Source organism: Lissotriton vulgaris, chromosome 1_2 (genome assembly GCF_964263255.1).
Source record: "Lissotriton vulgaris chromosome 1_2, aLisVul1.2, whole genome shotgun sequence".
Classification (NCBI taxonomy): Eukaryota; Metazoa; Chordata; class Amphibia; order Caudata; family Salamandridae; genus Lissotriton; species Lissotriton vulgaris.
The window spans coordinates 192,436,946-192,463,580 of record NC_141686.1 but is presented as its reverse complement, the minus strand read 5'-3'; the positions used below and the strand labels follow the sequence as shown (position 1 = coordinate 192,463,580).

The window sequence follows — 26,635 nt, the reverse complement described above, 5'->3', positions numbered from 1 at the left end:
AGTAGTAGATTCAAAATAATGCACTACAAATTCTTGCACCAACTGTATTACACCCCAGTAAAAAAACACAGATTTCGCCTAGCCGACAACGACAGGTGTGAGCGCTGCCACGTCGAACGTGCGGGTTTTCTATACCTGGCATGGGAATGCCCCCCTGTTCATTTATACTGGCAGCAGGTAACAGACGCTCTTACAGCCATTACTGGGGAAACCATCACTGCAGAGCCGCTTCTTGCACTACTCGGGCACACGCCTCATATTCTTAAATCCTGCAGGAACTACGTAGATATTGCACTGCTTTTGGCGAAACGACGGGTAGCCTATCGCTGGGGTAGAGGCAGAGCCCCTAAATTCAAGGATTGGTTGGCAGACATTACTTATTGTCAGGAACAACACACCACTTTTGCTGAACTGTTACCGATCCCTAGCCGACCCAATGATATATGGAGTCCATTGGTAGGCTATTTGCTTGCCCAGTCGGATGACGACGAACCTCCAGAGGAGGGAACTACTAGTGACTAGCTTCATTTAGAGCACTTACTCCCACAGACCACTTCCCGCTAACGCTTACACCACTCCCCACTTATTGCTCTACCACGCTGCCCTACACGTTGCCCTGTCGGCCATATACCTGCGTGGCACCTCCCTCGCATATTATCCACTGACACTACATACGCAGATGTTGCTGCCAGACCCTCGTTTGTCCTGTACGTCCTACTGCTCTGAAAAATCCACTCACCCCTAACATCAGACTCGTCATTACACAATGGCACCACACTTCACCCTTTTTCTCCAGATGACTATACTCCACCGTAATTATTAATGTGTCAAGGCATAGCATTGAAAGACTTTTTGATATGTAATGCTACCTTGCTGTTCCAGAATTCCACTCCAGAGTGTGTCCGTGAGACCTCACATTGTTGTTTAAAGTTGGAAACTGTTAGAAAAGGGAAAAAAAACCTTGTTCTGCTGCACCACATTCTCAGACTCATGTCTCGTTGCACTGGATGTTAGACACTCACTGTATGCTGCTCTGTTACGCTACCGGGCCCCCGGGATGCCGGTTCCACAGCTGTGTCATACCTGTTATAACTTCATCATATTGCTTGCTCATCACGCTGCCAGCCTCCTGGTTGCAGGCACACGAAGCAGTGTACTGTCTATTTTATTCAGTAAAGCAGTTTGAACACCCAAAAAAATACATACAAGTAAAATTTTGGCAGAATTTATAAAGAAAGAGTTTGTGAGAAGCATATCTTTATGGGCTGGTATCAGAGTGAAACAGAAGGAGGGTTATTTGTTTATAAAGCATTGAACTCAAGAGGAGGGACCACCATAATTTTTACATGATGAATAGGCCTTTGGCTGATAGAAATTCCAGTAACACCGATGGCTCGCTGGCAGTTCACAGCAGCTGTGATTGCTTTTAGACCAGGGTTAAATCCCCAGCTGGGAAAAATCGTTTTTTGATTTTGATTTTTATTTATTTTCTAAATTCCACAAATGAAAGCTGTGGCTTTGTAAATCACCCCCTAGCAGTATCTGGGAGGACTATGGCCTCCTTAGTCATAGTGCATTTACAGCAGCTGAACAAGACACCATAGAAATAGAGAAGGGAAACATCATTTTTTCATGACAATTAGGCTTTTGGCTGAGTAAAATTCCAGTAAAGTCGATGGCTCGCTGGCAGTTCACACCAGCTGTCAGTGTTTTTAGACCAGGGTTCAATCCCCAGCTGGGGAAAATCGTTATTTATTTATTTATTTTCTAAATTCCACAAATGAAAGCTGTGGCTTTGTAACTCACCCGCTAGCAGTATCAGGGAGAACTATGGCCTCCTTAGTCATAGTGCATTTCCAGCATCTAAACAAAACACCATAGAAATAGAGAAGGGACTGACATCATTTTTTCATGACAATTAGGCTTTTGGCTGGGATGAATTCCAGTAAAGTTGATGGCTCACTGGCAGTTCACACCAGCTGTCAGTGTTTTTAGACCAGGGTTCAATCCCCGGCTGGGGAAAATCGTTTTTTATTTTTATTTTTCTAATTTATTTTCTAAATTCCACAAATGAAAGATTACCTTTTGTAAATCACCCCTAGCAGTGTCTGTGAGATTTGTGTCCTTTTAAGTCAAGCCAGTGCATGTCAGAGATTTGTGACATGCACTGGCACCTGGAAGGGGAGGCAGGTTTGCTATGAAATAAATCCCTTAATTTGTGGAATGAGACTTTGGGAATGGTTGTGTAAGAAAACTAAATGCATGGGCCAAGTGCCAGAATGGGAGGAAGGAAGGGCTCTTTGTTTATAAATAACGGAAATCAAGTGTACATTTGTGGCATGCTCTAGGAAAACCAGCATGGAAAGAGAAAAGGGACATCACCCTTTTTGGAAAGACACAAAGGCTTTGGGCTGAGAAAAACTATGCAGAACAGTTGGTACATGGGCAGTTTACAGCCTCTATGAGTTTTTTTAGACCAGGGTTCAATACCCAGCTGTGGAAAATCGTTTTTAAAAAAAAATAATTTATTTTCTAAATTCCACAAATGAAAGATTACCTTTTGTAAATCACCCTTAGCAGTGTCTGTGAGATTTGTGTCCCTTTAAGTCAAGCCAGTGCATGTCAGAGATATGTGACATGCACTGGCACCTGGAAGGGGAGGCAGGTTTGCTATGAAATAAATCCCTTAATTTGTGGAATGAGACTTTGGGAATGGTTGTGTAAGAAAACTAAATGCATGGGCCAAGTGACAGAATGGGAGGAAGGAAGGGCTCTTTGTTTATAAATAACGAAAATCAAGTGTACATTTGTGGCATGCTCTAAGAAAACCAGCATGGAAAGAGAAAAGGGACATCACCCTTTTTGAAAGACACAACGGCTTTGGGCTGAGACAAACTATGCAGAACAGTTGATACAGGGGCAGTTCACAGCCTCCATGAGTGCTTTTAGACCAGGGTTCAATCCCCAGCTGGGGAGAATCGTTTTCTATTTATTTTTTTAATTTATTTTCTAAATTTCACAAATGAAAGATTACCTTTTGTAAATCACCCCTAGCAGTGTCTGTGAGATTTGTGTCCTTTTAAGTCAAGCCAGTGCATGTCAGAGATTTGTGACATGCACTGGCACCTGAAAGGGGAGGCAGGTTTGCTATGAAATAAATCCCTTAATTTGTGGAATGAGACTTTGGGAATGGTTGTGTAAGAAAACTAAATGCATGGGCCAAGTGCCAGAATGGGAGGAAGGAAGGGCTCTTTGTTTATAAATAACGGAAATCAAGTGTACATTTGTGGCATGCTCTAAGAAAACCAGCATGGAAAGAGAAAAGGGACATCACCCTTTTTGAAAGACGCAAAGGCTTTGGGCTGAGAAAAACTATGCAGAACAGTTGGTACAGGGGCAGTTCACAGCCTCTATGAGTGCTATTAGACCAGGGTTCAATCCCCTGCTGGGGAAAATCGTTTTCTATTTATTTTTTTAATTTATTTTCTAAATTCCACAAATGAAAGATTACCTTTTGTAAATCACCCTTAGCAGTGTCTGTGAGATTTTTTGTCCTTTTAAGTCAAGCCAGTGCATGTCAGAGATTTGTGACATGCACTGGCACCTGGAAGGGGGGACAGGTTTGCTATGAAATAAATCCCTTAATTTGTGGAATGAGACTTTGGGAATGGTTGTGTAAGAAAACTAAATGCATGGGCCAAGTGCCAGAATGGGAGGAAGGAAGGGCTCTTTGTTTATAAATAACGAAAATCAAGTGTACATTTGTGGCATGCTCTAAGAAAACCAGCATGGAAAGAGAAAAGGGACATCACCCTTTTTGAAAGACACAAAGGCTTTGGGCTGAGAAAAACTATGCAGTTGGTACAGGGGCAGTTCACAGGGTCTATGAGTGTTTTTGACAAGGGTTCAAACCCCATCTGGGGAAAATTGATTTTTAAATCATGTTTTTTTTTTATTTAATCCAGATGGAAGATATATCTTAAAAATATTCCACTAGCACTTAAGGGGGTTTATAACACAATTATACCTCAAACAACATAGACACAAAATGTGGCATACTGTGGCATATGTCATGGCATATGCCACATGCCAGACTTGGGCTCCAACCCCTTCTCCAACAGAAGCTGTACTGAAACAGACAATTTCAGGCGGGTAACTGTCAAAATCGGGGCTGCTGTTATGTATGCGCAGCACGAAACTGAGCTCGGCCCCCAGCAACTCCGCCTTCCCCCTATTAGTAAACGCTTCTCCTTGTTTACAAAAATGGGTAAGAGTTCCTGGCAGCAGAGCTCTGAAACTTTGTGTTTGAATATAAGCCTCTGGCCTCATCTCATCTGCTCTGGTGCAAAGCGCCAATACATTTTATGTTGCGCTATAGGAATTATAGCGCAACATAAAATATATTTGCTGCTTGGCGCTATAGGAAATGAGTGACTGTGTCTGCCCTGACTGCATCCCTCCTCGACATCCATCCCTGTGACAAAGCCTTGCACCGCAGAATACAAGTAAAAAAAAAAATGGGCCTGAGCCTTACCGCTAGTGGACTGTCCGAGTTCGCCTCACACGACGTGCAGAAGAGACTTCGCAGACTCGATTCCTGCTTCCTGCCTGCCACACCCTTTCCCAACTCGTCAAAGGGAGGGGTCCCACCAAGTACGAGTTGGGAAAGGGCGGGGTGAAAAACTCTGTACTCCCTGATTGACATGGAGGGCATGTGATCCCGGGCTTGTATTTAAAACGCCCGGGGCTAACTTCACCTCCACGCCATCAGGGGGTGGAGCCTGGGGCTTGAACCTAGGTCTTTACCGAGCTGATGACCCCACAGTCTTCAGGGCCGTGAGATTGTCAGCAGGGTGTGGAGCCTGGAGTTTCAACCTAGGTCTTTGCCAAGCTGATGACCCCACAGTCTTCAGGGCCGTGAGATTGTCAGCCCGGCAAAACACTTGGGCTTCTTTCGGCCCGCCCGGGTAAGCAAGCAGTAGAGGCAGTGACTGAGTCACATGATGACGGTGTCCATATGGTTTTGGGTCAACGCTGGTGTCAGTGAGTAGGGCAGACAGTACCCATATTAAACAACATACAAAATTACAAAAAGGGGGATTTCTTTAAATTAAAACAAAAAATGAGCATTCAGCATTGGTATTATTGCTGAATGTAACAGGGGCAGAGCCCCGACGCCCATGAAACGGCCACTGTAAATGCGGTCACAAAGGGGTATTCTGCCCATTTGGGACCACAATGTACTAACCCTATTTTGCAAGTAGCTAACCCATTAGCGAGTTGCCAAATATGGTTAGCGGCTCGCTATTAGAAAGGGGCATGCCAAGGGTGTCCCTTCCTAATACGAGTGCAAATGCCATGTATGAGTGTTTTGTGACCGCACTAGCAGTCGCAAAAAACTTGCAGTTTACCACCTACTTCAAGTAGGTGTTAAACCATTGACAAACAGGAAGGGGTCCCCAGGGGACCGCTTCCCCTTTGTGAATGGGTGTGCAAATATCTTTTAAGATTCGGCAGGGGTCCCTGGGACCACTGACAGTCCTCAAAAAAAGAAGCTTAAAAGTTAAATTTTTCTTTTTAAAATGCATCCCGTTTTACTTTAAGGAAAACAGGCTGCATTTAAAAAGAAACTGCTTTATTGAAAAAGCAGACCCAGTCATGGTGGTCTGCTGAGCCCAGCAGGCCACCATCCCTAGAAGTGCTAGCCATTCCCAATGTGGTGGCAAATTTCGTCAGTCTCATTAATATTCACGAGGCATGCAATTTGTGACCCCATTGGGAATCGCAAACAGTGTCTGAGACTCTGTTGTACATTGAATTTTGCGACTCGCAATTTGCGACTCGCAATATGCGAGTCGCAAAATTCAATGGTCGTACATCTAGCCCCTAATATAATATTGCACCAAAGTAAAGTCTCGGGTCCACTAGCACCAATCCTTTTATTCCCAGAAACCTAGAACCGAAATGGAAGAACTGGTAAAAAATCTTTTGAAGACTATCGTTCAATGATCTATATGGTCATGCTGAAAGCCATCTGCACTTGAAACTGGTACCTACACTGAATCTTAGATTGTTTTCCTTTGATAGCTCCCGTTTTAAAAATAAAAAGCCCAGGAATGTACACTGAGACATTGTTTATCTGTTTGCCCATTTTAATGTGTCAATTCTGTACATCTTTTGAAATAATTTTGTCGGCACTTTAATGGACTTAATTATCTAAATAAAGTACACACAAAACAAATATTTAGAAAACAAGCTCTGCTGACCTACTACCCCCACCCACACAGACACACACAGGTATGCAAACATACTATATCAGTAGCGTTTCTGTGCAGCCTGCCTCTTTCTGTGCCCTCTGTGTCTGCTTATTTCATAATTCCCGAATGCAGCAGAATCATTATGTGAGACACATGCATGTTTTTCTGATGTTATCTTATGTACTGCGAAAATGTCAGGGGGTGCAGAGATTAGCGATTCCAAATGATTCACCTGTAGTTCTCTGACTGTGATGTGGAATCAAGTCCACCTGAGACGGGTGGCATTGCGTGGCTGAATGCTCTGGCTATCCAGGCAGCAGACTCTTAATGACATTACGTTTAGTGAGTAGCCCAGAAATCAGGACAGTAACCCATTTCCCTGTTGTTCCTAATATGAGTGCCTTCTTAATACCTATTTGGCAGGTAACAGGAGTTTCTGCCCAAAAAGCTGTATGATGAGATACTCGGTTTTACATTATGTCGAAAAATAACTGTGGGTAACGTTGTGGACAAATTCAGCAGGTCAAGCAATGTGCAATCAGGCCCTCAAAAAGGCCTTGGTTCAGAAATACCATGGATGAATCTTTGTGATCACACCAGTATCAGCAGGTTATTGTCCACAGGGAACCTACATGGAAAAGAGTGTTCCATAATCCATGCTCTTTGTGAGGATTTTTTATTTCTTGTTCTCTCAGTTTGAAAAACCTTTAGCCAGACCAATCGCCTTTAAAATAAAAAAAAGCTTGTAGAAGTGCTGGTCTCTCACATAATAATTCAAACATACACTATCATTCCTTAATATTAAACTTGACATAGTTTTCATAGTTGTATTCATAATTCCTAACAGAGTGCCTCTGGAATTGCATAAATTAAATAGGTATATGTCAGCCACAAACTTTCCACTGTTCCAGCCTTTATTCTGTGGGGCAGAACCGCTCTTCTCTGCAACTGGTTCAGGCATCATGAACTTCATCATGAACCTCATCATGAACCTCATCATGAACCTCATCATGAACCTCTCCAAAATCGAGGAGTAGTTTTCAGGAACCTGACCTAGGTTCTAAGCTGGCATGTCATCATATTGAGGACAGACATGCCAAAGGGTTGACTAACAGATTATTGTGAAGGTAAAGTAAGTATATGTTGTCAAGGTACATATATATATATTGTTAAGTATAGTTATCCTCTACTGACCTTTATGATATTCTGGAGTGGACAGTTTGGCATGCACATTTTTACATCTCAATATTCTGGTAGATTTCTGTCAGAGCTCAACTCAGCAGGACTCCTTTCCATACCAAGCACCATCTCTCTGGCACTTAGGGTGATAGTAGCAACAACTTGCGATAATTATCGCAAAACGCAATTAGCGTGTTTTTTTGTTGATCGCCAGATATTATCGCGCAGATAACACGCTATTAGCAACGTTTATCTCTAATGACATAAAATATGCAGTGATAGCAGCTAAATGTGTGAATACCTCTGGAAATCCAGCGATATTTACGCATTAACGCCATGGTGGACTTAGCCTGACAATCCACCTCCCATTGAAGAAACAGGTAAGTCATGTTTTCCGCAGGTGTTAAATTCTAGCAATAATCGCGCTTAGCGCAACTTTTTTCATCGCTTCGCCTGCGTTGCTAATAGGGGGAAGTTGTGTTAGCGACTGTTTTCAGCCGCTTTTAGTTGGGAATGCCTACCTTGCATGTCATTTGCAATAATTATCGCTGACATGCAAGGCGACAGGAAAACCGCCTCTATCGCAAGAAAGCTGTCGCTAACGCCTGTTAGCGACAGCTTGCTGATAGGGCAATAAAAAAATCATCGCTTTAGCGGCAAAAAGTGCTGCTGAAGCAGCGATAAGGCCCTTGGTAATAATTCCTCTGTCTTCGGACCGTTAACACACAGAGTGGACTCTTAGCCTCCTAATCTGGTAACCTCTTCTGTAAGGATTAAATGTTTAAATCAGGGGGCCTTATTTATGAGGCCTTGAGACAGTTTTGGGCTTCCGTAGCGTCACTTTTTGTGATGCATTAGCGGCATAAAACATGCCACCTGATGCACCCTATTTACTAAGTGAGGCATCTAAGCAGATGCGTCACTTTGTAATTCCCTGTGCTACATTATACCTGCCACAGGTATAATGTATGCAGGGGGGTTCCCACATAAGTAAGCCCCGTAGAAGTGACGCAGTAAAATCTATGAGATTTCACTGCGTCACTTCTAAGGTGCAAATGCGTCAAAAAATGACGTCAGCTTCTCAGCAGGCGCAAGACTGACGCAGACACATTGCTGGAGTTGCGTCACTTTTGTGACACACTCCAGCAAGGCGTCACTTTTGCGCCTGCAGATACGTCAGAAATACTGACGAATCTGTAACTCCTTGCAACAAGATGCGTCATACAGTAAAAATGACGCATCCATCATGTCGCAAGGAGGGTGCACTGAGAAGTGACGCATCGCTGCTTTCACGCAGCGATGCGTCACTTCTAATAAATGAGGCCCTTAGTCTTTGCCCAGAGGCTTTGTTAAGGCAGATAGTGAACGTAAGAACCAGGCTTATCATGAAACACAATGCAATTAAACATATTAAACTTATTTATGGCATAAACAGGCTAATATATATATATATGAAACTTCTCTGTCTAAGGTACTTACTCAACTTGTTGACTTTACTTGAATACCTTACAAACAAGCTAGTGTTAACTTGTGCAGTTGACTATTATACGTCTTTAGCTACAATATTTTGATTTACCACTGTGAGTTTTTTTGTTCCATGAAGGAGGGACAGTATATGAATTCCGACGGATCTAAAATTACAATGCTGCCATTTGGCAAAGGCCAACCTGACAATCATGTCAACGAAGACTACATCGGCTCCTGGTACATAGAGGATGGTAAGCAGGTTCCTATTATATTTTCAAATTCATAAGTAGACTCAGCCTGGATTTAAGATTTGAATGTCTAAAAGATAATTCAATCAACTAACCCTTTAGTGTTATTAGTTTAAATACAATTTGGGTTAGAGAAAGGGACATCAGGCTGATTCTGATGCAGAAATGTAAAACTGTAAATTGAGTTCATCTGTTGCCTAAGCCTTCTCAAAAATCAAATTTTATGATCCAAGATGTTTTATTAAGTGAAATATTAATAGAGGCAACAAATTATTCATGATAACATGCTGATCTGATTTAATTTGCAATATTGCTTGCATGACTTAAAAATACCTAATCAGCATAGTGGTCAACTTCAAATCAGAACATTTACACCAGCCTACAAATAATAACATCAAGTATTTATTTAGCTATCTTGGGCCTGGCCCTCTCTCAAGGCTCACTCCAAAGTTTTTGCCTTCACTCCGTTAATTTGCTGAACCCCTTTTTTAGGGCTTTCAGAAGTCTGTGCACTTTAACACTCCTAACCAGTGCCACTCAAATCTTAGTCCAATTGGCAGATACCGAATTGGTACATTTAATTTACATGTATGGTACTACATGTACCAGGGCCTGTAAACTAAATACTACTAGTTGACCGCAGTATGTATTGTGCCAGCCATTAGCAAAGCACTTTAATACTGCAGCCTGTTGTGAAGTTATGAAACTGTCATATCAACCTAGCAAAATAAACCTTTTGCGAGGCCTAACCCTTCTCTTTTTAATACCTATAAGGCACACCTAAGGTAGGTGCTAAAGGCTCATAGGGCAGGGGACATTTCATTTATAAAGGAGGACATGTTTTTCACTGCTGTAAGGCCTGTTTATCTGATGCAGCGCTACTCCAGAAATGTTTTCTAAAACCATATCACATTTCCCTGAAGTACCAAATCATACATTACTCATCAGTGGGGCCCATAACACTGCGAGTTGCTCACAAACACTTTTCATCCTACTTCATGGATCGGTGTGATTCAAAGGAGAGCTGCTGGATCATAGCAGAGTGTCTAAATCCAAATTAAATATTTATACTTTATACACCTGCAGTTTAAAGGAACTGTACCATGGTTTTTATTAATGAGACATTTTATTTAGACACACCACCATTATGGTCAATGGATCTGCTAGTAAAAATTAGGCTAAGGAAAATACAAGACCAGCTTAATTCTCCATTTATCTAATTTGTTTTACAAGCAAAGTTGAGCATGTCTAACAGTTTATTCGCTTTATTTATTTCTTTATTCAAAAAATAACCTTAAAAGAGTAAAAGTTTTATCTCAAACAGTTTTATTCATTTATTTCAAGGATTCAGAAATAGACATTAGTATTTAGGTTTCAGGACATAAGTATAAGCAAATGACAAATAGTTCCCAACGTTCATTTTCTCCTAGCTCCCTAACTAACAACCTCATCTAAAACTAATTTCTCATTCAAAGAAATAAGAAAATGTTTTTAAAGTCTTACATCTCAGGAAAATCAACATTCCGACAGCATCTCAGGAAGAAATCGAAAAGAGAGTTTTTTCTTAAGAAAAGTCACGTCCTTTTATACCCTATTTCACTAACTTTATCTATCTACAAAAGTAACTGTCAGTACAAACTCAAGTCCTGATTGGACAATTTGATGAGCATCAGCTCAAAATAAAGAGTTCATTGTTTAAAGAATGTCCAGCCTAGTCACATCCTCAACTTGTTATATGAGGTTCCTTTCCCACGTTTTGAAATTCAGATGTTCACATTGTGTTGGCAGTCACCTGGACTTTCAGGGCAAGCTGTCCTTGAATCGCTCTCGCTCAGGCACAGGCAGCTCACATTCAGCCTCGCCTCTAGCCACACATGCGCAGTATCTTTAACTGTCACAGTAATCAAAAACCTCCATTTTTAAGTAGGCCTCATGAGCCAGAATGGGAACTATCATAGAAACAAACAAAAATAAATGTTATTTTTGAAATATAACCCTTCTGTTTATCTCCCCCCATACTAAGGTTTTCCCTGTTGGTTGTTACCTAGCAAATAAGCAACACATATGCAGGATATACTCACCTATATCCATATTTTTGCTACGACATACATAAACAGAAAGCACATTTATGCCAATTGTGATTAAATTAAAGCTTTGCATTAGTAAACACCATGACAACATTACTAAACTAGTCAGTTATAGTTTTCCATGCAAGCAGATTCATATTCCCATGTGTATTTATGTGTGCATTCTATACTACGTTGATTAGTATACCAAACCACACAATTAATAAAGGTTATAGTTATGAGGAAATGACTTCACGATGGGTATACAAAATGTTGTTTCTTCACCTCGCTCCATCAACTAACACTAGGTTAAATTCATCGCCACACCTAGGGCTAGCTTAGTGTTGGTGGCGCCTGGAGCAACAGTCTTTTTTGCCGCCCCCTGCATGACCTTCTCCTCGGATTCCCTCAGTACAATCCGGCAAAAGTTCCCCTGATCTCTGCATACCTCATCACTCACGCACATTTCATTTGTCTTAAAGCACTGGTAAAGGCTGGCTTTTCGGTCCTCTCAACTATCCACAGAAAATCATCAATCAATCAATTAGCACTGTGGGTGTGATATCTCAGTCAAAAAGCCAGGTCTTGAGTTTCTTTCTGCTGTTCAGAGGGCAGGTTGTTCCAGGTCTGAGCAACAATGTAGGAGAAGGAGAGGTCTCTGCTTCAGCTCTGCCAATGTGTATGCACGGGCAAGTGAGGGGGATTTCAGGTGTCTTCCAGGTATATAGAAGTTCAGTCGATAGTTGATATAAGACTGTCCTTGATCATTTAAAACCTTGTAGGCACGTGCATGTGAGGATCTTGAACTGGCATCTCTTCTGAAATGGGAGCCAGTGGTGGCTTCTGAGGTGGGGGGTGATGTGCATCCATTTGGCGAGGTCCAGTTTAAGTCTGTCTGTGGCATTTTGTATTGTCTGGGGTCTTGTGAGGAGCTGGGTGGAGATGTCGGAATAGAGAGCATTGCAGTACTCAAGGTTACAGGTGATAAGGGCTTGAGTGACGTTCTCTCTTGTGTTGACTGAGATCCAGATGAAGATTCTGTGGAGCATGGGAAGGATGTGGAAGCAGGAGGAGGCGACTGCGTTGACTGGTCATTTCATGGTCAATTTGCCATCAAGGATGATGCCTAGATTGTGAGCCTGGTTGGTTGGTGTGTGTTGGTCCGAGTTTTGCTGGCCATCAGCTGTGTTTCTAAATTGAGGTGTTGTTTCTGAATATCAGTACTTCTATATTGACGAAGTGGAGTTTAAGGCAGTGTCTCTGATCCAGCTGGCTACGTTGGTCATGGCGTTGCAGAAGTTGGAGGGGTCTTTGGTGAGTGAGAGGATAAGTTCAGTGCTGTCTGTGAAGGAAATTATGTTGAATTCATCGGATCTGATGGTATCTGCAAGGGGGGTCATGTAGGTGTTGAACAAAGTGGGGCTGAGGGATGATCCTTGGGGTATGCCGCATAACATTTACTTGGGTTTGGAGGTGAGGAGAGGCAGCCGGATGCTCTGCGTGTGTCCTGTAAAAAAATAGGCATTCCACTTGAAGGCATTTTGCTGTATGCCGATGTTGTAGAGCCTGTTGATGAGGGTGTGATGGAAGATGGTGTCAAATGCAGCAGAGAGGTCAACGAGGATCAGGACCACAGTCTTGCGGGTTCTGATGTCATCTGTGGTAGCAATCTGCGCTGTCTCGGTGCTGTGGTTGATCCGAAACCTGGACTGGCAGATGACCAGTAGGTAGTTTTGTTCCAGGTATTCAGTGAGCTGTTGGTTTTCTCGAGTACTTTGGCCTAGTTAGGAAGCAGGGAGATTGGTCTATAATGTTTGATGTCTCTGGGATTAGTGGAGGGGTTCTTTAGGAGGGGTCTGACGTCTGTGTGTTTACATCTGTCTGGGAAGGCTGCTGTGAAGTTGGAGGTGTTGATGCTGCAGGTGAATTCAGCACTGATGTGGTTGGTTCTGAGGCTGAAGATACAGTGGGGGCCAGGGTAGGTAGGTGCTCAGGAGTGGATGGATGACATGATGGTTGTGGTTGCCTGGGTGGTGGTCATTCAGCTATTGTGCACTGGTGGGTTGAGGCTGTTGAGGTTGAGAATGATGGCCTGCGGGATGAAGTTGTAGATGGTGACAATCTTGCTGAGGAAGTAGTCCTAGATGGTACTGCAGAGTTCTTGGGAGGATTGGATGGGGTTCTTTGAGTTTTTTCATGTGGTTGACTGCTGTATCAATGCAGGCTGTGTGTGCTGCTCTCATGGCTTCTTTGATGTGCAGATGGCAGTTGTTGAGGGCTGCCCTGTGAGCTGCTCTGTTGGAGGGATCCCTTGTGGTGTGCCAACATTTTGGAAGCATTGCGCTTAGTGATTCTGAGCTTTTGAGTGTACCAGCTGACTTGTTTTGTTGATTTTTGCTGGTTTCATCGGGGTGACTCTGTCAGCGCAATTTGTGGTCCGTGCAGAGATTGGTCTGGTTGTTGTCTGATGATGCTTTGGGCTGGGTTGGGTGGTGCTGAGGGCCTGTGTCCACTGGTCTCTTTTACCTTGCCCCAGATGCAGTGGGGGAGCTGTGACGCTTGGTGATGGTGGCCTGGTGTTGGAGATGGTGAATTGCAAATAATTTGCTCTCACAGTTTCTGAATATCCAAAGCTGTTTTCACTGTGTAGGTCACACTAGATTCTCCATGGACAGACCACACAGTTAATAATGAGAACTGATTGGATTTAGAATGTTTAGGTTTTGTGTACCTTTCTTGAATACAATTTTAGTAGCAGTGGACAATGGTAAAGGTGGGTGAATTTAGTCGACCTTTTTGCTGGAGCATTTATGGATTAACTACATTAACCACATAATTTACCACATAACTTGCAGATTTCACAGGAGAGGTTGTATGTACCTCAAATGAATAAAAATAATACTGACTGACAATGTGCAGTTCTGTTAATCTGGAAATGGATCCATTTATCCATGAAAATGAAATCTCGTCCTTATTACCAGCTTTGCCCATTGTGAACTCTACATCAACCCTGACTCGCAAATATGTAGTCAAGCAGGCCATCAGATAAAGGCCCAGGATTGCTGATTGATAGGTCACAGGTGGGAGGATGCGTAGCTAGGTAACGCTCAGACAGGAAACTCTTGATCAATCCCACAGATAGGCGCAGTAACATTACAAAGCGCCAAGGGTGAATGCCCCAATAAAGCACACATGGCTGGAAGGGGTACACGCATTCCTAAAAACACTGTAAAAGTCAGACGAAACATGAGTTAGAAGCACATAGCTAATCAGGACCTAGCACATGTAGTGATCAATCGCTTCCATGCTGGACATCTCGACTCCTTCACCCCAGGCCATATTGTGTCCATGTGAGGTAGAGACCCACCTCTGGTAAACATTAGATAATTAATTTATGACTTCAAAAGCAGAAACCAACATTCCTCACCTTATATGGCATACCGGAAACTTTTCCAACTGTTCACATTTTGTATAAAAGAAGGACATAGACCAAATGTAAATTGAGACAGTCCTTAGACCCCGTGCCTGTTACAGTTCTCCCGGACTTAGAGGGTCATTAGGATGGCCGCCCGCCATCCTATCGTGTATTGGGACCACCCGCCTTTGGTACAGGGGTCCCGTTGCTGACCTTAGGATGTGCCTGACACACTGGCGGACGCATCCTGCATTCCTGACATTCGGCGTGCGGTGCTCTCAGCACCGCCCGCTGCAATGCCAGGAAGGCATGTCATGCACTTCTATGCACAACATGGCAGGCACCGTGCGGTGCCTGCCATGTTGTGCATGGAACTGCAGGGGGTACCATAGGTACCCCCAATGTGCGCCCCCCTACCCCCAGATTCCCTGGTGGCCCGCTAAGGGTCCCAAATGGCAATCACCACCTGCCTTTCCATGGGGGCAATGCCGCAACGGAAAGGCGGAACCCCACATTTTTGCTAATATGGATGGTGGTGTCTCCCAGACATCGCCTCCATGTTAGCCGGCGTAGTCTTTCCCTCCACCGGGGTTCCCCCGACCATGGTAATGTGGTGGGAGGAAATCCTAAGTGTTCAGTGGTTTTAAGCGGGCGGATCTCCACCACCATACGGGTGGTGGTGATCCGCCAGCTATCCAAATGGCCCCCTTAATGTTTAATTAAACAAACTGTTCTTGTTTTGCCAAACACCTCTTGTCTTCAGTTTTTAAGGGAATTCAAACTGAAGCAACATTTCAATTTGCATTTTTTATCCCAAAATGTAGATATCCCTGCTATATAATTTGGTCACCCATGCCGCATAATCCTACTAGCCATGACAATGTTAAAGCTCTGCAGAGTGCTGTTGTTATAATGATGAAATATGTATTTTACAGGCAACTGTGAAATGTTTCACAGTTATCTGCTAAATATTAGTTTTATATCAGTGCATTTTATGCAGTTAAACCACCAAGGTGTATATATTTAAGTGATGGTGGTATAAATCAATACAGCATTTGCAACATGGTATTTGGGGAACCTGCACTAATAAATGTGCAGTCAGTTGTTTTTATTGCACTGCAAAAAACAAATTCGACTTATTTTCCATAGTTCAGCAAACTGACACAAAAAGATCACTAATTACTGCCTACAGATTGCAGGTAGCAATAACTTAAGCCTTGGAAACAACTTCACTTTAGTCACAGGATCTCTTCAATGTGATTTTACAAGTGTAATATGTAATTTATTACAATTATTGAGGGAGGGGGGCAATATGACTCACTCAAGACTTTGGCTTTCCAAATGTAAATCTATCTATCTAGTTTGGCCACTCTCAATGAGCTGGTATGAGAACCCAGGAACCCCATCCTTTGGGGCTGCATCATAATATTAAAGAGAAGGGGCATGCAACCTCCTTTCCCGAGCAGTACAAGACCCCGGGCACCCATGAGCCTCATCATAGCATGACCTGTGCCCCCCCCAAGCCATTAAGAGGCCTAGGTGACCCCATCCCCTGTAGTCTAAACTAATTAAATTTCCTGTGGGTGCTCCATCCCAACCCACAGAATTAGGGGCCATGGGTCTGCACAGGTCTCCGCTGCCCAGTCGGCTCCCATGCCTGCACCCATCCCGTGTGTGGTGGGAGTGGGCAATATTTGTTTTTCTTTAGCCTCCCACCAGGAGGGAGTAAACCTGTATTCCGAGCCAGCGAGAGTGCACACAAGGAGGTGGATTTTGGCTCCCTGCCTGTGCTGTCACAGGGAGGGAACAAGTCAGTGTCCTGGGTGATATAGTATCTATACCTCACACACTCACCATGCAGTGCTTATCATCTCACTTATTACATCACTAATGACAGGTTATATCACATCATTTATAACATTAACATCTGTAATGACATAATTGATGACAACACTGCATGGCAAGGGTGCAATATACTTTAGGTCATGTGTTTTATTAACTCTAATTTGTGAATCAGAGTAGTTTTGGTGGTCAAAGATCCAGCTCTTACTAAATCCAGTCAAGTGAAAACGGGAGCACACAGTAAGGTTAAAGTACACATGGTTAATTCCATACGTAGACAGTACAACTTGCAAGTCCCAAATGCCTGACTGTTACCCATCTCCGACATATATACACAGCCCGTGTTTCAAAAGATCTCTCCCCCGATTCGCGGATCATAAGCCACCAGCACAAGCATTACACCAAAGCAGAAACAAGCGTAACAACCTCTCACTCATGTCTACATTGAACAGCAACAATCCCTACACGACCTCAGAAGAAGCGCAGCTCTCGCATGTGAGCACCCACACAAGCAACATTACAAACTCCGCTCTCATATACAACACACCCCTTTCCTTTTTTTCTCCTTTACATCAAATCAAAACCTTTGAACCTCGTAGGAAATGTACGCTCTCTCACACTTGTGGTGCGATCACTAAACAGAACCCTACTATTGCTAGCCGAAGATTCACCTGCGTAAGGGACTTTAGAGAGATCATCTCTGTGAACATCTAAAAATACATTTGTGGTATGATTGTCAGCTGGTAACAGCCTACCCTTGAATAATGACACTCTGCTACGATTCCATACCCCAACACCATCCACACGCACAGCGTTCTAGAATACCTCAATGATCCGCACCACGTCAGACCAGTTAGCAAGCCCCTTACACCCCCCTTGGTCAAGTTCGTGATATAGACTGAATCCCTCTATTTCCTTTTTCAAAAGGAAGTTAAAACGATATTGATGAAGAAAGTTTTGCCATAGAACCATAGCTTCCAATGCTCTCAAAGACTCGCCAGTTCTGAGACTGTTAAGATTGTATGTTGTTTTGCTGATTTACTTTTACATTTTCGTACCTTTCAGTGATTGCTAAATTGTGAAGCTCTCTGATACCCTGTGAGGTCATGTTCGTGATATATAAAACCTTTTAAATAAATAAATAAAAATAGTACCCTCCTTATGATGTACCAGGTCACCGACTTGCACCTCATGCATTCCTCCAACTCTTCCTTTTGTTTGCACATCTTCTTTCATCTTGTCCTTATAAGCTTACAATTTGATTTGAATGTCCTTGAAATCTAGTTCAGCAACATAGCCTTGTGTCAGAATGTTGTCCTTTCCCCACCACGTGACAAGCTTGGTGCCAGGTTTTGACTTCTCAATAACTCAAACGGGCTCAGCAACGTAATGGGATTAGGAGAAGAACTATAGGCTAAAAGCATGGACTGCAATGCATCCAATCCCCCTTCAACAGGCAACTGAACAGCTTCCTTACCACTCAGTAAAATCTTTTAATCCGCCCATTTGCTTCAGGATGGAACACAGCTTTCCTTTTGTGAACAACTCCACACATATTCAAATAACTCTCCATTTGTCTACTCAAAAATTGAGGTCCGTTATCTGTCGCTAACTCCTGAGGAATGCCCTCTTGACAAAAAGCACGCTTTATTGAAAACACGTGAATATCACAATGTCCGACCTAGGCCGTTGCCTTACAAACTAAAACCTCACTATACATAAAATAACTGATCCTCCATTTACCCCACCCCCACCCCTATGATCCCCACATAAAATCCCCCACTCTGCCGATAACATAACATTACATAACATTCCATAACAATCCCATCCCTCAGCATTGCAGTTCCAAACTCCTGCCATCTAATAAAAACCTACAACCCTATCTGTCCTTCTGCAACTGTAACTACCTAACCTCTATTCTAAACTTATCCTACCTGCCTAACCTTTCCCTGGCCCTGCCCACAAAACTTCCAACATGTAACTAAAAACTTGTGCCAATCTGGCCAACTTTTGAACAACCCCACAGCACCTGTTTCAAGCTACAGCATATACAAATTTCACCAGAACCCTATGCACCTCTCCCCAACAAAATGGCCAGACCCTAAAACATACCTCTCCGAACCACGCCTACCATAAACCCCTATATAAAGGGGGGGGGGGGCGGGAGGGACAAAAAGCTAATCCCTGCTACACTCCTAGCCACCAGGTCACCAAAACATAAAATGGTGGCTGGGAGATGGAGGGATAACCCCTTATAGCCTTTGGGCTATCAAAATGAGTTGGGCCACGTTTGGGCTATTCCCAACATAGCCCAAAAACCTTACAAAAATGGCTGTTGTCGGCCACCCCTCCCCCTTCCAGACTGCCAGGGAGGAGACCTCACGGGGCTCGGCTGCCCCCAAACTCCCCTTACCCATCTCCAACATATATACACAACCCGTGTTTCAAAAGATGCCTACCCAAACCTGCTGATCATAAGCCATCCGCACAACAAGCATTATACAAAAGCAGACATGAAAGTAACAACTTCTCGTTCATGTCTACATTGAACAACAACAATCTCTATACCAGCACAAAACAAAGGTGAAGCCATTAAAAAAAATAGTACATTTGTTTACACAAAAATATATAGCATGTTCAGAATAATTATGTAAATGAATGCAAGTATCCATGCAGACCTTTTCATGCTTTTGGTTACAATTTCAATAACATACATTTTTCCTTTCAATAGGACATGTGACCTGGAATGATTACCGTCTGACTCTATATGTATTTCCTTTTGTCTGCAAATATTATCTGGGCAATCGGTAAGGCTTTCCTAATTTCTAAAATTGTCTGGAAAAAAATGCGCAACCTTATAATGATTAGGATTTTCATTACATTGAAACATTTTACATTTTAATAGTAATCTCTTTATTTATCGTGTTTTTATGGCACAGTTTAAATTACACGATTAATCTTTTGTGATTACTGTTTCCTTTAGGGATTATTATTTGATATCATGTGAGGTTTAAATAGGTTAGAGTATACCCTTTGCCACAGAGGTTTAGATTCTGTAATCATTAGGAGCACCGCTGATAAGCTTGTTACATCAGTTTGTGGTGATGTAAATAGTGCAGATCCATCAACTGATGGTGTAGGAGGAAGCCATTTCTAAACCACCAACAGTTTGAGTGAGCCTGCCGCAGATGTTCCTATACTTCATCTTCAAATGATAATGCCTTATTTAGAGTTGTGTGGCTTAGATACTCCATTACAAGCACAATGGATGTCCTATGAGCCGTATTACAGTGCCTTAGGATATAATGCACTTCTATTACTGAAGACAGGATATCTGTCATATTTGTGACAGAGTATTCCATCCACCAAACTCCAAGTTTTCGTCTTGCCATAGGTCTCAGTTTTACCCCTTTTGTTTGTCCTACTTTATTTTTTTGATTAGATGTCAACAACAATTAACTTTTTGGAAAAATACACTTTGCAGTGCAACCAAGACATAAAGTGATGCAATAAGGATTAGTGCTTAAAAATAACTTTAAATAAAACACCCATTGGCAATGGCAATATGTCTTACTTAAAAACAAGCACTGACAGGACTTGGCAAGGTCAGTAGGTTTGGCTTGTAACTGAAAATACAAGCTAGACATATGGGCTTTGGAATATTTTTTTCATGTTGCACACTTAGCCCTAATAATTACTGTTTTCATATTCTGCACCCACCAAAGACATGCAATGTAAATAAACAGAAAGTGCACAAAGATCCTCCTCCAAATGTGGCATTCACATGTCCTCTCTTTTTTGAAAGGCTGCAGTTAGAGTTTTAATAATGCCGACTGCAGTACCTTAGGCTGTTGAAGAGGTCCCAAGAGTCAGATATAGGTCTTTGAATTAGAGGGCACGTATGCAGCATTAAAGGGTCTCTCTGATCCAGATACAAGCCCACCAGAAGGTGCTTGTGTTTGAGAACCTGCAGCACTTGATAAGCATTGACGATTAACCGCAGGGCATGCAATGCCTATGCAGCACTAAGGAGACTATCTGCAGCAGATTCCGGCGCACCAGAAGGCACTAGTGTGTGGCAGGAAAAGGAGTCAGTACTGCTTCAAAAGCCCAGATTACTTCCTGCAGCGTGGGCCTCGCCCAGACCAATGGCAGGCTCATCTTCTGCCAGTTATCGACTTGAAGAGGCTGGGCTGGGCCAACCCCTTGGTTTGTTTCCGAGCTCCGGGCAAAGGCAGGTAATTTGCAGTTTTAGTTCCACTAAACTAACATTTGGGAACATTTTGCTACTCCACAAGTTATTGCTTGTTTCAAGGGGATAAGAAAGGCTGCCCCAGCCAAACTGTTACCTTCCCCGGTGCTTATAAGTCTCTACTATCAATGATTTTCTGGCCTCGGCGGTAGTGGTAGTCTCTATTTTCTCTGTCGGGGGATGGTCCCCTACTGTGCAGAAAGAATCTTAAGCTACGGACTAGGAGCGAGTTGTCAGAGTCAGCTGACCAGTCTAGCCCTGTGAGGCCCTACTTGTCCTCCGAACTCCCCTCAAACACAATCCTGCTAATACAGGCGCCTGGTGGATTTCCAAGCTCCAGCCCAGCGCTAAAAGATAGGAGGAGGTCCGCTGACGCTACAGGGAAACCAAGCCAGACAGACTATGACTTAGTGCTTGGATTCCATCCAAACATGGTCTGAATGATGTGGGGGATTTAAGTATCTCACTGAAGATTACATTTTAGGCTATTTTGAAAGGTAAACTGGAACTGGTTATCTCCCAACTGTCCTCTATTGGGCTAAACTTGAGGCGCCTTGTGGACTCAAAAGATTTTTGCATCAAAGGGATAGGAGTGGGTGCCACTTCGGAGCAGCGAAAGTCTGAAAATGCTACGCTCCATTCCACTAACGCAGTTTCCAGTAGCATTAGCACTCTTTCTACCTCTGGTCTGGGTGACCGTCCTTCCCCAATCAGAAGGCCTAGTCCCAGTGATCGACTTTAGGTCACCAAGGATGGCAAGAGAAGGGACGCTACACTTCGGCAGTGAACAGCAATTGGAGGTCGGTGCCTGTTGGACCACGTTTTAGTTACATCTCCCGCCTGCTTCATGTCCCTATGTGGTCGTTAAGGCTATCAATCAATCAATCAATGACACTTGTAAAGCGCGCTACATACCCGTAGGGTCTCAAGGCGCTGGGGGGGGGGGGGGCAGCGCTACTGCTCGAACAGCCAGGTCTTCAGCTTCTTCCTGAAGGAGAGGTGGTCTTGGGTCAGGCGCAGGTCGGTCGGGAGGGAGTTCCAGGTCTTGGCAGCCAAGTAGGAGAAGGACCTTCCTCCTGTAGTCGCTCTTCGGATGCGGGGGACGGCGGCGAGGGCGTGGTTGGCTGAACGGAGGTGGCGTTTGGGAGCGTAGAAGTTGACTCGGCTGTTGAGGTAGCTCGGGCCTTGGTCGTGTAGGGCTTTGTGTGCGTGGGTGAGGAGGCGGAAGGTGATTCTTTTGTTGACGGGGAGCCAGTGAAGGTCTCTCAGATGTCCGGAGATGTGACTGGTTCGTGGGATGTCGAGGATGAGTCTGGCTGAGGCGTTCTGGATCCGCTGGAGTCTCTTCTGAAGCTTGGCGGTGGTCCCGGCGTAGAGGGCGTTGCCGTAGTCCAGTCGGCTGGTGACGAGGGCCTGGGTGACGATCTTCCTGGTCTCGGTGGGGATCCACCAGAAGATCTTCCGTAGCATGCGCAGGATGTTGAAGCACGCCGAGGAGACGTTGTTGACTTGCCTGGTCATGGAGAGGGAGGAGTCCAGGATGAAGCCCAGGTTGCGTGCATGGTCTGTCGGTTTGGGTGCGGTGCCCAGGGCGGGAGGCCACCAGGAGTCGTCCCAGGCGGAGGGTGAGGGGCCCAGGATGAGGACCTCCGTCTTGTCCGAGTTCAGTTTCAGGCGGCTGGTCGTCAACCACTCGGCTACCTCTTTCATCCCTTCGTGCAGGTTGGCTCTGGCGGCGGTGGGGTCGTTGGTCAGGGAGAGGATCAGCTGGGTGTCGTCGGCGTAGGAGATTATGCTGAGGTTGTGTTTGCGTACGATGGCCGCGAGGGGGCTCATGTAGACGTTGAAGAGGGTGGGGCTCAGAGATGATCCTTGAGGGACGCCACAGATGACTTCGGAGGCCTCTGACTTGTACGGTGGTAGGCGGACTCTCTGTGTTCTTCCGTCGAGGAAGGAGATGATCCATTCCAGCGCCTTGTCCTGGATTCCGATGTTGCTGAGGCGCCGTACTAGGGTGCGGTGGCAGACCGTGTCGAATGCCGCGGAGAGGTCTAGGAGGATGAGGGCCGCTGTTTCTCCATTGTCCATCAGGGCTCGGATGTCATCGGTGGCGGCGATGAGGGCGGTTTCGGTGCTGTGATTGGCTCGGAAGCCGGACTGTGAGGGGTCGAGGGATCCGTTCGTCTCGAGGAAGGCGGCCATCTGCTTGTTGACGGTCTTCTCGATGACTTTGGCTGGAAACGGGAGGAGTGAGATGGGGCGGTAGTTCTTGAGGTCGGTGGGGTCCGCTGTTGGTTTCTTGAGTAGAGCGCTGAGTTCGGCGTGTTTCCAGCTCTCAGGGAAGATGGTGGTGTCGAAGGATGTGTTGATGATGTCTTGCAGGTGGGGTGCGATGACAGCGTCGGCCTTGTTGAAGACGTGGTGAGGGCAGGGGTCGGTCGGTGATCCGGAGTGGATGGAGTTCATCGTGCGGATGGTGTCTTCGGTGCTGATCGGGGTCCAGGCGTGGAGGGTGGTGGTGGGGGGTGGTTGTTCGGTCATGGTGTGCGTTGGTTGGTTGTTGAAGCTGTTATGTATGTCCGCGATCTTGTTGTGGAAGTATGAAGCCAGGGAGTTGCAGAGGTCTTGCGAAGGGGTGATGTCGTTGTTTCCTGCGCTGGGGTTGGAAAGCTCTTTCACGATGTTGAAGAGTTCCTTGCAGTTGTGTGCGTTGTTGTCCAACCTGTCCTTGAATGCTGTTTTCTTGGCGGCGCGGATCAGCTGGTGGTGTTTCCGGGTGGCCAGCTTGAAGGAGGTCCTGTTGTCCGGTGTCGGTTCCCTTCTCCAGACTTTCTCGAGGGCTCGGCAGTTCTTCTTGGAGCTCTTGAGTTCGTCGGTGAACCATGGAGCCTTCTTGCTGCCGGGTCTGCTAGGCGGGGTCCTCAGAGGGGCGAGTACGTCCGCGCAGTTGCTGATCCACTTTGTGAGGTTGTCGGCGGCCTGGCTGGGGTCCGCTGAGCTGGCAGGAGGGTGCTGGCTCAGGGAGGTGGCGAGCTGGTCTGCTGTGATCTTGTTCCAGCTTCTGCGGGCGGCCTGTTGTTGGTGGTGGTGGGTCGTCGTTCTCTTGAAGGTGAAGTGGACGCAGCTGTGGTCCGTCCATTGAAGCTCTGTGGCGTGGCTGAAGTCGATGTCTGTGCTGGAGGAGAAGACTGCGTCGAGTGTGTGTCCGGCGAGGTGGGTGGGGGTGGACACCAGTTGCTTCAGTCCCAGGTTGGCGAGGTTGTCGAGCAGGGTGCTGGTGTTGTGGTCGTTGTTGTTCTCCAGATGGAAGTTGAGGTCTCCCAGGAGGATGTAGTCGGCGGAGGGGAGGGCATGCGGGCTGACGAAGTCGGCGATGTCCTCGCTGAATTGTGTGCGTGGTCCGGGGGGTCGGTAGATCAGGGTGCCTCTGAGGGTGGTGTTCGGGTTGGTGTGGATCTGGAAATGCAGGTGTTCGGCGCTGGTCAGGGTGTTGTCGGTGCTGGTCGTGAGACGGATGGTGTTCCTGTGGATGATGGCGATGCCTCCTCCCATCTGGTTGGCGTTTCGGTCCCTCCGGGCGATCTTGTAGCCCTCTGGGATAGCGATGGCGATGTCGGGAGCTGAAGAGGCGTTCATCCAGGTCTCCGTGAGGAAGGCAACGTCAGGGGCTGTGGCGTCTAGAAGGTTCCAGAGTTCGATGGCGTGTCTGTGGACGGAGCAGGTGTTGAGCAGGATGCACTTGAGGTGGGTGCTGCTGGTGTTCAACTTGGCGGGTGCTGGTGCGAGTCTGGTCCGGATGCAGGAGAACTTGCAGGCGCGGCAGCTGAAAGGTCCGTGGGTGCGTCGTGGTGTGGCTTGGTGGCATTCTGGGAGTCGGCCGGTGTTGAGTGCGGTGAGGGTGGCGGCGGAGTACGTCAGGCGGGTTGGTCGGGCTCTTCGGGGGCCAGGGGTCCTGGCACTGGGCGCGGTCCAGGCGCGGACGGGCGTAGACGGGCTTACCTTTGGCGCGCCTTCGGCGCACAATCGGCGCGCCCGCTGCGCGTGACCGCTGCGCGTTCGCACGGTCGCCATTTAAGGCGAAGTGCGCGGGTGGGCGGAGCAGCTGGGAGGCGGGAGGGAACAGAAGAGAAAGGGGCGGGGCTAATGGCGGTGGCGGGAAGCGGGAGCGGGGAGGGAGAGCGGAGGGCGGCGAGGTAGGCGGGCAAACAGGAAGGAGACAGGCACAATGCACAATGGGGGTCAGCACACCAAGAGGAAACGGCACAGAAAAATACAGGCAAAAATACAGGTCAAAAACGGGGGAAAACAGTTAAGCTGACAATACACAAAGAAACAAGCACAAATGTCGGGCAAAATTCAGGTCAAAACGGGGGAAAACAGATAAGCTGACGATCTGACGGCACACAAAGAAACAAGCACAAATGTTGGGCAAAAACGGGTCAAAACCAACGGGGATCGCTCAAGGCGGCAGCGAGGCCGGCGCTGAGGCAGAGGCAGGCACTGGGGGCACACGCAGCAGCTGGTGGCCGTGCGGCGCGGGGGTGTCCCACAAGTGGGCTACTGTTCCTGTGTTACCTTTGAGGACTGGTGAGACAACCGCTGAAATGAGAAATAAGATTGCTCATTGTCTGAATAACAAGCTTAATTTTTGCCAGTACGCCCTGATTGACCTGTTAATTTTATCTTAACTGTTCGAGGGAATAGGCGGGTGCCTTCTGCCACTTTCGTATTTCTATAACACTTTGGCTCTTGTGCCGAGGCCCCACCTGGTTAGATCAAAAGGGGACCAGATTCTTGATGTTTTGAAATTCCATGATGATTGATTTGAGATACTGAGGAACACCTGCTTTACCAAAACAACATTGAGACATTATCCCACAAGCATTATTGGTTTAATAAAGAGTGTAGAGAAGCAGAAACCATTCAGTTCGAAAGTACTAAAAGTGGCCCTCAATCCAAATTCAGGCAGATGGGGTAGATATAAAAGGCCCCTTAAAGATGCCAAGACATCTTCAATATAGGGGGATGTCCTATATGCTATTCGGAATAAGAACCAGGCAACATTTTGGCATGTGCTTAGTCGTGACAGAAAACCACTATGATTAGACCTGAATCTAAAATCTTACCTAAGCACTGGGTTACCCATTTTCAATCCCTCTATAGTACAGACAATACTAATTATGTCGACCTGGATGTGGCCGACGGAGTTATGATGTCTTCTGATTTAAATATCCAAGCAGATGACTCTCCCGGGCTACCACAAGAGCTGACTAATGTCACAGTGTCATTCACCCTCGCCAAGATATGGCAAGTTATTCAGGAGCTCAAAGCTGGCAAGGCCCCAGTCCTTGACAAGATTCCTGGGGACTTGCGTGCACTGAGCCTGTGCATTTGTTGACTCATGCGCACTTGAGGCTGTGAAGCAGCAGCCAGCAAAAGGCGGAAATGTAAACAGACAAATTGTCAAAGCTGTCAATTTGTCTGCTTACATTTATTGCTGCTGCCCGGTTATTATTGAGCACTCCCTCTCCAGTAATTACAACAGTAGTGAAAGTGTTTGATTGTGAATAGGTAATATGAATATACTCATTTCAGCCAGTCAGGGGAAACATTTACTATTCCCATTTCAGGCAGTACAACAGTAGGCAAACAAGTATCAAATCCAACAACTATCAAGCAAAATATCTTGAACAAGTAATATTATTTTAAAAACAAAGTAAATTAAGAAAAATATAAATATGTTGCTAAAAATACAAATATATTTATTAATAATTTTTTTAAATAAAAACATATTACAATGTTAAATACATATCATAAATACCTTCAAATATTATAATTAATAAAATACATAAATAATTTTCATACCAATACATATTTTCATTTTGAAATTATTTGTTACCCCACAAATA

The 26,635-nt window shown here is 45.2% G+C and overlaps 1 protein-coding gene across 1 annotated transcript in view; it reads left to right on the top strand.

Moving 5' to 3' along the window:
* LOC147734890 (alpha-N-acetylgalactosamine-specific lectin-like) overlaps window positions 1-26,635 on the top strand; it is a 243,750-nt gene that overhangs the window by 142,268 nt on the left and 74,847 nt on the right. The window contains exons 5-6 of the mRNA XM_086952522.1: window positions 9,040-9,154; window positions 19,206-19,281. Of these exons, the coding sequence (XP_086808648.1) occupies window positions 9,040-9,154; window positions 19,206-19,281 (191 nt within the window). The remainder of the gene's footprint in view (window positions 1-9,039; window positions 9,155-19,205; window positions 19,282-26,635) is intronic.